Source organism: Polypterus senegalus, chromosome 11, assembly GCF_016835505.1.
Source record: "Polypterus senegalus isolate Bchr_013 chromosome 11, ASM1683550v1, whole genome shotgun sequence".
Lineage (NCBI taxonomy): Eukaryota > Metazoa > Chordata > Cladistia > Polypteriformes > Polypteridae > Polypterus > Polypterus senegalus.
In genome coordinates, this window is record NC_053164.1 from 156,850,046 (window position 1) to 156,862,189 (window position 12,144).

The 12,144-nt window shown below is 36.5% G+C and overlaps 1 protein-coding gene across 2 annotated transcripts in view; it reads right to left on the reverse strand.

Moving 5' to 3' along the window:
- tbk1 (TANK-binding kinase 1) overlaps nt 1–12,144 on the reverse strand; it is a 242,608-nt gene that overhangs the window by 1,148 nt on the left and 229,316 nt on the right. For both annotated transcript variants that reach the window (XM_039769963.1, XM_039769962.1), the window contains 2 exons: nt 5,973–6,073; nt 5,077–5,148 (listed from right to left, as the gene is read on the reverse strand). In XM_039769963.1, the coding sequence (XP_039625897.1) occupies nt 5,077–5,148; nt 5,973–6,073 (173 nt within the window). The remainder of the gene's footprint in view (nt 1–5,076; nt 5,149–5,972; nt 6,074–12,144) is intronic.

The window sequence follows — 12,144 nt, forward strand, 5'->3', positions numbered from 1 at the left end:
ATAATACAAGTACGGTATAATTTAAGAATAATAGTACACAACAAACCCTTGTTATAGTGTTACTTTAAATATCTGCAGCACAACAATAACTGTGTAGATGTTTTCATTTATCATCAGATTATGCAAACTATGTACTGGCAACACTTCATGCCTTCCCTAGTCTTCTATCAAAAACAAATACATAACTAAAATGAGTGTCCAGTCCAAGTTCCTTTAGTCATGATATAATTCATGTTCATAGAATTAATGTCCTTTATGTTTAGCTGGAATTCTGTGCAGTACAGTTACAAGGTATGATGTCAGCAGCCTTAGGTTTGTTTGGTCTCATAGCTTCAAACCTTGCTAAAATCTAAATTGTGTTCACTGCCAAACTGCAAATGAAGCAGGAGATGTTGAATCAGCTGATTACATGTTGCCTTCTGCCCTATTTATTTAGTTTGTGCATGACCAGGTCATAGCTCTCATGCACACACTTCACAACTTCTCCTAACCTTTTCCTTTATATAAAAAAAAACAGTTTCAGTGAGGGGGATTTGGGACTGAGGGGGTCCTCCAATGCGAAACTGATAAATTAGATAAGCTAGCAGAGGGCTTACAGCACAGGTAAGTGAGAGGCACAGAGTTTAGACGTTTGGCAGATTCATAACATAAGCCCTTTTGCCTTTTTGCACAAGGACTTTATTCAATATAAAACTGATGTGTACTGCGGCATTATATTTCATAAATAGAAATTTGTGGAAATATATAGTGAACACACAGTTGTGACTGAATACCCCCTTTACTTGTACATCCAACCCCCATTTTCCCACTCCTCAAAGTTCTTACATTTCAAGCCTATTTAAATGTGTACTGTTTACTTAGCATGGATTCCCATGTAAAGATTTTAGAATTCTCTGGAAAGGGCAAATTGTACAACATGGCCTCCATTCTAACAGGATTTTCACCCACCAACAAAAAGTATAGTACATTTTCTGAAAGGTTTCCTTTGCTAAATATCTTGTGTTAATATTGTGATGGAGTATCACTTTAGCGGTTATAAATCTTCAGATATTGTATTGTTTAAATAAAATGGTCCATTAGAACCAGCTTATTAATTTTCTTAGTTGAAACAATACATCATTTGTTGGGACCTGCTGAATCCACAGGGTAAGGGGTCTGTAAACTTTCCCAGCTGCACCAGGCCCAAACTAGGAACCAACCACTTAGGCACTTAATTTCTCTTTAGTTTTCTAAATAGAAATTATAATTGCCAAGTGAGCAATACCTTTTACCATAGTAGTAAAACAACAGATGACTTTTTCATTTAAGGAAGTTCACTGATTGTGTACATACACAAAAACATAAAATTTATCAGTGGTATTTACTGCTACATTAAATGTCAATTGAAAGGCTAATTATACTTGAGCTACAATATTTTTGATCAAAGCAGTAGCAATATGTAATCATCTAAGAAATATTTATTTTATCTTAAGTGAAATACACATTCTTTACATAAGTTGCAAACACTATTTAAAAATTGAATTAAAGTACTGTAATTCTTAAAGAAATATTTTAATGCTAGCCATTTGAGCATTTTGATATCCTTCTCTGTGATTTTTTGGCCTCACTGGCATTGACCCAAGGCTTCTACGACTCTACTTCTGTGAGCTTAGACAGACTAGGCTCTTAAACTCACTTTTCAACACAGATTAGCCCTTCATGTTTCTTGTTTGTGATGATGTTGAGCTAATATTTGATCATTTACTGTGCTACATTTTAAAAGTATAAATAGGGAAAATACAGCAGTTTCTTTCCACTTTATTAAATATAAATACTGAAGGCAGTTTCAATTTTGCAACACAACTTTTCATTAGCATCACTTGAGAGCACAGAAATTGACATTTTCATAACTAAGACGAGTTCTTAATCCAAAGGTGTTTATTTTCTGCTCCCATTGCCACCTGCACGTGATTTTTCTCAACACTAAAAACAATCTTATTAATTTTTTGCCAAACTGTTCATTGCATTATTCATCATTAAGTTATGACTGAAATTTCGTGATAGTATATTGGAGAAAGTCTATTGTGTTTTATTTTTTGTGTGATGTGAATGTGTACTTCTCCAAAGCTTTCTTCTTAGTAGACTGTTCCTTAGCTCTATTTAGCCTAGTAAAAAATTAACATGTGTGCCACATTGGCCTCATTTCTGCTACTGCACACAACATTGGCAAAACCAAGAAAAACATGACCATGCAGAATATCATGTACACAGAAATTAAGGAGAAATGTCTGTATTGTTTTCTACTGGCAGACTAGACAGCTAAAAAATAATAGGTAAAGTTGACAGACAGTCTGTATAGATATGTTTGTTAACTTTTCATTTGAAATGCTAGCTAGAAACTGGCTTCCTGAAATAAAAGCTATCAAACACAGAGGGAATCAATTATGCTATATACGTATTAACTATTTTATTTCAAAAAAGTTTAGGGATGATCATATGCTTCTTTCATGATATATTCCAAGAAAATCATACTTGTTTTGTACATATTTTTTCAAAACAAATATGAAATTAAAAATTCTTCCATAATTTAACAAAAAGGGTTAGACTGGCAAGTTGAGATGGGTACATCTACTGTCAGGCAACCTTGCATTCCAAGCACAACACATATTCAGATGCCAGACATCATCATGGTTGGAGGTTTAAATAAACCGTAGCTAGTGGGAGTGGAAATAGCAAAAGGGCTGGAACACACAGACTGAGAGAGCAGCTATCAGCATCAGAAAGCTCTAAAGAGTGAAAACACAAAACATCGTAATGGTTCATATGTTACTTAACTCATGATTTAATTTTGGGACTTTTAGGGAGCTTGGCCATCGATAGGCTAGGTTTTATTATTGTCTAGCTGAGCACTGGCTATAGGCGCAGCTCCCTCAGCAGGGGTGTCCTTCAGAGTACACCTCATTAACATGTGCCCTAGTCTGAACAAAAGCAATCTGGGAATGAGCTTTTATTTCCCCCTTTTTGCCTGTTTTGAGATGCTGATTGCTTATGCTGCCTTGCACATAATCTCTCATTTATCTTACTGACACCAGATACATTGTAGTCCTTGCTTGACATTTCTGAAAGAATCTCTTTTCTTAGAGCCTTGCAAGTTTGTTATTCCTCCAAGATTAGTGTATTCCTTGAGTTTGTATTTATTTTATTTTTATTGTTAATACCACCTACCTGGAATATGCTGTGCTAGCCGAAGCCGTGTAAGAATAGGAACGGAAAATGATGAAAAAGGAATTCAGAAATCAAGAAGAAATAAATACTTCTTGAAAGACGCAGGTGTGAATAGGTGTTTTGGTGGCGACAACAGATGAGTCGAAAGATCTAACCCTAGAAAAAGCTACGTACAACTGACCATGGCTGAAGACTGGTTGTTAGAATTATTGTGAAGAATAAACATCATGTGGGTATGAAGAAGGCCGCACTTCTGAAATTCGATGACGTAAATATAATCAATAACAACCTGAAAAATATGTTGTTGTAGAATGTGTCTAAGTAATTCCTGCAGCTTAATCCAAAAGACTCGTACTACAATATTAGGTCTGTGCTCCAGTCTTTGGGTATCTGACAGTGCATGCAGAATTTCCGGCCAAGCAGGATTACATGTGAAAGTGATAAATAAATGAGGCTGTTTACATACTATGGACATGGCATCCTGCTAGTTTTGTTGCATGTATCTTGGACTTCCTTGAAATGTGGATGGTAACATGATCATTTTGCCTGCACGTACATTGTTATTTTCAGCGTTTGCTTGCAGTGCGTCTGACAGTCCTTTGTATTCCACTCGCAAATCTTGTTGATCTAATCTGAGATAGTTGAGACGCGCGCCCTCTGTTTTAACATACGCATCTACGACGTACTGTTGGAATAGTTCGCCGCTGGAGTGCAAAATACTAAATATACTCCTCATTTCTAATCTGTATGCGTACCTATAAGGCATTGAGCAAGCCGCCTTCGCTTGGCGGTTCTTTTATGGGGAACATGTTGTAAATCTTTGTGCCAGCCAATGTCTCCGTAAGGGAATAAAAGTGGGTAAACCATAGGATCGCAATTCATGTTGAGCGTGGAAATCTGTTTACAGGAGATGCCTATGGGACAGATGCAAATGTCATTTCGGCAGGCGGTTCGCCATCTTCTCCGACGAAAATCGCTGCAACATTGGTGTGACATGTCGGGGCATTTGTATTGTCGTAAATCCTGCCTAGGGTTTTCCTCGAAAAGCATTTGTACAGATGCTGTTGGATTGGACTGAGCGATTTCATGCATGTGTTTGTATGATTTAGCAAAGGGTTTGATGGTTCTGAGCATGGAATCTAGCTGGAGAAGTACATTTTTGCTGCATGTAGAGTTTGCTTTATTTTGTAAGCGTACTGCAGATTCTTGGCGAGAAATGCCGTGTCTGCTGCATGTGGGTGGGATAGGTTTTGAGGTGGAAGCAGGACAATGGTCCTAGCTTCCTAGCTTTGATGGTATGAATCAGGGTTTTGTAGACAAAGGCTTTCCCTGTTCCTGCAGGACCATCTAAGGAGAAGCATGTTTGTCGCGGATGGGAATCGCTGTATGCAGCATGTAAACATGTGTTTGGTGAGGTGTTGTTGGCGGGCACATAAGCAGGCAGTGTGAATGCCTCGAGAGCAAATATAGACGCGGGAGGAGGGTTAGAGTTGGCGGGCGGGGCTCTGTCGTGCATATCCCATGGTCTTAGAATTGGTGGGTGGGGCTCTTTAGTGGCGGGTGTTGTGCTTTATATTCTAGGCAGTAGACCAGACCAGTGAAAGTCAAAGAATAGAAAATAATGAATTCTAATAATACAAAAAAATGGCACTTTTTTGGCATTTACCAAACACTGTAGAAACTAAACAGTGAAGTTTACCTGTTACAAAATTAAATAAAAAAAACACTTTGCAAAAGAATATGAAATTGTCAAATTAGGAAACACTTCCAAATCAAAGGCTTTTAAAAGTGTTAGTGTTATGTTAAAAGTAAACTGTAAATCTTTAAAATCAGAAAAAAGATGAAGAAAAAACATTAAAAAGTAACATTTACCTCTCCAGAAACCGGTTATTTTCAGCTAGCTCCTTCTCAACTCCTTCCATTTCTTCTTTTAATTTCCTCATACTGTGCGTATCAAAATAGATACAAAAACAAAAAAACTAACATATTTGACACTGTTTAAATTAAATGTATATTTCATTAATGGCTATCTGTTATACTTTTTTAGGAAAATTGCTGGGCCTTTTTTATGGAAAATTCTTCAGAGAAATTAGAAGGAAAACAAAATTGAGCACAATAAGATCAAATGAAGGTGATCTACATATATTGTATATTTAAGTACATCACAGCCAATACACAGATTTTCTCAGTTATTCTGATTGCTATCAGACTGTAAGAAAACAAACTGAAAATAACACTCCCAATTCAGAGTCACAGGGTGCAAAGCAGGAATCGGCTCTGGACACGCACAGACAAGATGTGAGAATCACCAGTTAATTTAAATCTTAAACTTTACACTGCATGTAGTACAAAAGAAGCTGCAATGTTTGCAAGTCAGATTATGTCATAAAACAAAACTGTCCAAGCAGTGCATTATAACACTCTTTATTTATGACTCGCTCGCTGCTTTTGAGATTTGTTGAAGTACATGAATATATAAAGAAAATTATAATAGAAATGTTTTCTAGATATGATTAATTTTGTGATTAACAAAGAATGTGAGATTGCTCAGTTTTATTGCAATTAAACTAAGAACAGTAAGTAGACGGTAAAACTAAATTTGTGTAACCCCAGTTTGGGGATCTCTATCATCAATCAAGAGAAATATTTAGTGGGTATTAATAAATAAGAAAATGAAGATTTTTGTACACAACTGCAGTGATATCCTTAAATACCTATAAGTCCCATAGGGTCATTGCTAAGCTACTGGAGTTGTTACGATTACTCACCCCAATGTCATTTCTACTAGGGTGTTCGGACTGAGGTATATTTGAGGTTTTCTTTCATTCGATGACACTGGAAGGATTTTCTGTGGCAACATATCCTGCAACTAAAACAATAAAGACATGAAATATGCTTCACATCTGTGGATGTGCAAATCATGGAAATGATTTTAGGTGATGTAATAAAAAGAAACATTAGCATAAAACAAAAACATTTAACATGCACATGTCTGAGGACTACATGGAAAAGAAGAATACTCCGCGGTAGGTGGGTGGGCCACAAAGTATAGAAACTCATCACATAATCACTAAAAAACTTAATTAACTAGGCAGGCATATTTTCAATAAATACTCTTCAAAAATAAAACAATTCTGATATGTATAGTACATTTTGGGAGATGCTATTTGGCCATATGGTGGCCACAAAGTGTACAGGTCTTTGCAATTGCATAGTTTAACAGCTGGTACAGAGTAGCACAAACTGATCTTCAAGTCTCAGTCGCCACACTACTTGTCTTTGTAAGGGAAGGAGGTGTGTGCCCAGTGCATGGAAGAAGGAAGAGCTTTTTTTAACGGCACTGGCAAGTTCAATCAGTCAATGATGAAAAGTATGAGCTTGCATTCCACCATGCAAATAAGCAGCTTGAAAATCAACTGCAAAGAGAGCCAATAAAAATGGCATTCCAACTCACCGAAATCAGACCGCCCTTTTAAGGAAGCTACCTTCAAAAGCCTTATACAGAACAACAATCCACTGGCACTCTGCAGCAGCAAGGCTGCAAACTACTAACTTCATTAGGGATGCATAATGGAAGAATAGTAGTGGTCACGATGTAGGAATCAAAATATTTTGTAGCATGTTTTGATTACAGTACTTTATTTTATTATTAAAATACTGTACACAAAAGCATACCAAAAGTATCAAACACATCTGTTTCTCACATCTGTTCATTATTTATATGTAGAGTAGATCATTCTGAACAATAACAATTAGGTGTTATGTTATTATTAACAAAATGAGTTAGAAAGTACTTTAAAAATTGATCAGCCTAAGCTGTTGTAATAAATGTGTGAGGGCTAACTGCCAAGACTGAATATTTTTTTTTCAAATCTACTGTACATACTCCAGTATAGAGTTGTGAGAAGAGTCTACATGATTCTGAAATTATCAAGTCACACAACCGGACATTAGTTCATTGTAAGGTGTATTTATTCATACACCAACCACCACTTTGTGGCAAGAAACTTGAAGCAAAGGCCACAGGTCAAAAGAACACACTCAACTTGGAAAGTAACGGAGTTCCTGCTCATTGTGATAGCATGTTGCTACTGACTGTCATAACCAGTGGTGAAGGAACCATTTCAAAACTGTATTACAAGAATGCAGACAGAGTTCTCTAAGCTTAGACCTAATATCTATCTCTTAAATTCATGGACCTTTCATGTCAAACAAAAGAATGCTGATCCCTGGTCTGTCCCACCTGTCATCATGTAATTGTGATAACATGTGACATCATTATCTGATAAAATACAGCCATATAGACTTAAATACTAAGTTAAATGAGAGAATCACAATGACCTACTGTGTACTGTCTAAATTTAAATGGGAACATTCCAAGTTTAGAATCTTAACATATTTCGAGACTAAAATAGACAAGCCACTATACCATTGAAAGACCATATATATTACAAGAAAGCGTGGCGGAGACACTTGAAAGTTCAAATTGAGAAAGTCTCACAGTGCCTGGAAAAAAAAGGAAGTGGTCAGATATCACAGTCGATGGGAAAAGGTGAGTTGCAGCCCACCGTCTGTTTATTCTGTTTCAGACTTTTACAAAACTAACCCCTATGCAATGGTCAGGCGGTGATGATACTGCTGTGCCGAGTGCGTCTTCAGCCACTGGCTGCACACACAGCTGTGCCTCGGAAACCGCTTCAAAGCCATCTGGCTGTGTGCTAACAGACGCTGTTCTGCTGTCACAAAACGCAATAGCAGATGCTGTACTATGTGACCACAAACTGAATGAAATTCTAATTACATTCAAACAAAGTTGTAAGGGTCAAGTTCATCATAGCGCATCTGTTCAGGTACGTGCATGCATACTGCGACAAACTTTCTGTGCACTATAGAGCAGCACATTAATAAAATGGAAATGCTTTCTATTTACTGTACATAAGCAAATTCATTCTATGAAGGTGCCTTTAAAGTGTAGCAACGGCACCACCTTGGCAAAAACCTGACAGTGGACAGAACTTGCAAAGGAGCAGGTAGGATACAATTCCTCAACGTCTGCCTTTGTAAAGCCGGCATCAGTTGAGCACACAGCTCCAAGATGATAGCACTTAAAAATCAAAATAGACTTAGAAGCCAGTTGTCATCATTTGTAAACTAATTCTTCCTTTTGCAATGTCTTCTAACAACGCTAAAACAGCCATGTTAGTTGGAATAGTAGGGCCATTCCATGCACCATTACATTGTTATAGAATAAATTTATAAACGATATGCAATTAATTTCGGCACATTTGATAAAACTCGCATTATAGATGTGAATTCAAAGAAGAAAGCACATGACAGAAACAGTAGCACTGCTTTGATGTTGGGTGCTGGCAATTTGCAAAATTGAGCAGAAAATTGCATACCCAAGGGGGGCCCCGGCCGTGAAATAGTGACCATGGAAACGGGAGTACGCAAACTTTTTTGCGCGTACGCACTGTTTATACATGAGGCCCCAGGCATGGTATTGTTCATTCTTTGCATGTCAGGTGTCATTTGACACTAAAAACACTTTATATATATATATATATATATATATATATATATATATATATATATATATATATATATATATATATATATGCTTTATTACAGTAAATATAAAAAGTCTACATACACCTGCAAAAAAGTAAGATTTTTTGTAATAAAAAAAGAAACCAAGATAAATCCTGTAAGAGCTTATACCACCTTTATTGCAAAGCTGCAATCTATACAAAGAAGGAAAAAACAAATCAGAAACTGTTTAGTGAAAAAAGGAAAGAAAAAATCATACAAAAACCTGGTTGCATTATTGTGCTCACCCCCAAAACAATTACTTAGTTGAAGTACTTTCTGATTTTATTACAGCACTCAGTCTTTCTGGTTAAAAGTCTTATCAGTTTGGCACAACTGTACTTGGCTATTTTTTGCACTCTCCTCGTTGCACAAAATTTCCAGATCTGCCAAATTACAAAGGCATCTCCTGTGTACAGCTCTCTTCAGGTCACCTTACAGATTTTCAATAGGATACTGATCCTCCTTTGGAGAAGCTTTTACTTTGTGGATTTTGATGTATGCTTTGGGAAGTTGTCATGCTGAAAGGTGAAGATAATCGTTTTTTAGATTTTGTGCCAAAAAAGACTGATACTTGAAAATATTTATAATTCCATCTACTGTGAATAAAGCTCCAGTTCCAGCTGAAGAAAAGCAGCCCCAAAGCATGATGCTGCCTCCACTATGCCTCACTGCGGGTGTGTTGTTCTTTTGATGATATGCTGTTATTTTTGTGCCAGACATACCTTTTGTAATTATGGCCAAACAGTTCAACCTTGGTCTCATCAGACCATAATACCTGTTTCTACATGCTTGTGGGAGACTGGTTATACCTTTTTGAAAAGTTTAGCCATACTTGGATGTTTTACTTTGTTAGAAAAAGCTTTCGTCTTGCTACCCATACCCAACAATCCAGACATATGAAGAATATGACTGTTGTCTCATGTAGCAAACAACCATTACTTGCCAAGAAATGCTACAGCTCCTTTAACACTAGAATCCCTGAAGCCTACGAAAAAACTTGTAATCCCGGGTCACCTTAAATTCCTTCGCTCCTCTCAATTAGTGTCTTTTGTTTTGTAAATGTGTCAAGCAGCAAGCACCCTGCTATCCCATCCCCACACTGCAGCAGTAAACTTGGGCAAAAAGTTCTCCCAGCTCAAATCTTGTTATCTCAGTGTGAAGTGCCTGGAGTTGTATAGGGTAAAAAATATGTTGTTATTTGGAACACATGCATTTCTCTTGCTGTAGTTCTCTTGGTGGCCCCCTGACCAGTTTTCACCTGGCCTTCTTATCAATCTTGGAGGGATGTCCTGATCTTAGTAGAGTCACTGTTGAGCCTAATTTTCTTTAATTGTTGATGACTGTCTTCACCATGCTCCAAGGGATGTTTAGTGCTTTGGATACTTTTTTGTACCCCTGGCCTGATTGATACCTTTCAATGATGAGATCCCATTCACGTTTTAAAAGGCTCTCTGCAGACCATGGCTTTTGAAGTAAGTTGCAACAAAGAGTATATCAGAATAATCCCATGAGAACAGCCAAACTTTATCTGAGCTCAGTCAGAGCCACTTTATCGATGTCAGGTATACAGCAAGGTTATTATAGTTTTGCCTTTTTATATTAGTTTTCATTTCTATATTTTTTCTGACCTTACTTGGAAATTCAGTTTAGTTTTCCTTCATCATGTATTTTTAGTTTTAGTTTAGTTTTTATTTTACAACGACATTTCTATTTTATTTTTATATATATATATTAGTTTCAGTTTTAGTAATTATAGTATGGTTAAAGAGCTATTATGGAGTTTAGTTTTTGTGTCACAATGAGACAGAACTGTGTACTTAATGAGTTTGGATATAATATACGTTTAATGTTAGTGGAAGCTTACTATATTACACGACACAGTTTACTATTTGGTTTTGTTTTTGTCTGATAAAAACGAGCATAATTAAAACCAGATACTGAATATGAACAATTTTACACAATTATAACAATATTTTCTATGTCATTTCTGCTGAACAAATCTGCGTAGACTGTTGGCACTTTTTTCTTTTCCTTTTATTGTCCAGAATGGGCCAATTTGTAATGAAATTTAGGTGAACTTTAAGGTGTGAGGGTTTTTTACTCTAAATGTCTACAGTACACAACACATCCTGCTCCAACAACAAAGTGCTTATAATGAATGTCTTTAATATTGCATTCAAAAACCTCAAATACCGGGCTTTGTTATTTTCTACCAGCCATATTGATCTCTGATTCCATCTCAGACACAATTAATTTATAGGCAGAACTTTGGCACCTGCAGGCCCGAAAAGATATAAAAAATAAAAAGAGATTCTACTGTGTTCTGACAGGGGTGATCATGAAAATCATGGGGGCTTGAATCAATGTGCAGACCCTACCTAGCTGTATTGAGGGAAAGAAAGAAAAACAAGCATGTAGTGTTGAGGTTAGCAGCAGTGAGGCTAGAATAGCGCACCATAAGAACAGTAAACCCATAATGAGCAGAGCAAGAGCAGGAATTAAGAGTATGGACAGGCACAAAATGACAGACAGCATCTGAGATTAGGAACACTATTTACATTATCTAAACCTGTTTATCCAGAGCAGGATCACAGGAACCTGGAGCCTACACCCAGCAGGTTTAGATGCAAGGCAGGAAAAATCCCTAGTATGCAATATGTATGATATGGCTGATGTTAAGAACAAAAAGAATATATTAAAACTATCTATTTTGAGAGAGAGAAACATTGAAAAAATGGGGACAAATATTTTAAAACATAATTCTGCTATTTGATTCTTTTTGATGTAACGACCACATGCCAAATTTCATCCATCTATCTACACACAGACATAATTCCAATAAACATCAAGATTCATCAAAATCTCAAGGTCGAATTTTTTTTCATGATTATACTTTCTCTATACTTCATATGCGAAGTGGCAGATGAATTACTGTCAACAAAAAGCAGGCACCTGAGAAATAAACTGAAACATTACTCACTCGTGATTTTTCTGTCCATACAGTAAAGTTTTTATTTACCACCACATTCAGGTTTCAGGCATTTGAATTTCATCTTGATATACAACAAGTGCAAAGAAAGGTGGTACATAAAATCGCTTTCTATTCCACACGCTTTAACCGCGTATTCAGCTTGCTTTGTCACAACAAATGCTGTGTGAACAGCAGCCCTCCTTTACCAGCTGCCGTTCACTGGCTGAATATATGCTCGTGGTGGATGACTTTAAGTTTTAGAGTTAAAAGTTATAAGGGCTAAAAACTAACAGCAAGAATATTCATTCAAAAAGGAAAACTAAAATTATTTTAGTGAATAATTATTTTATTTTGGTTAGTCTTTCCAGCTACTTTAA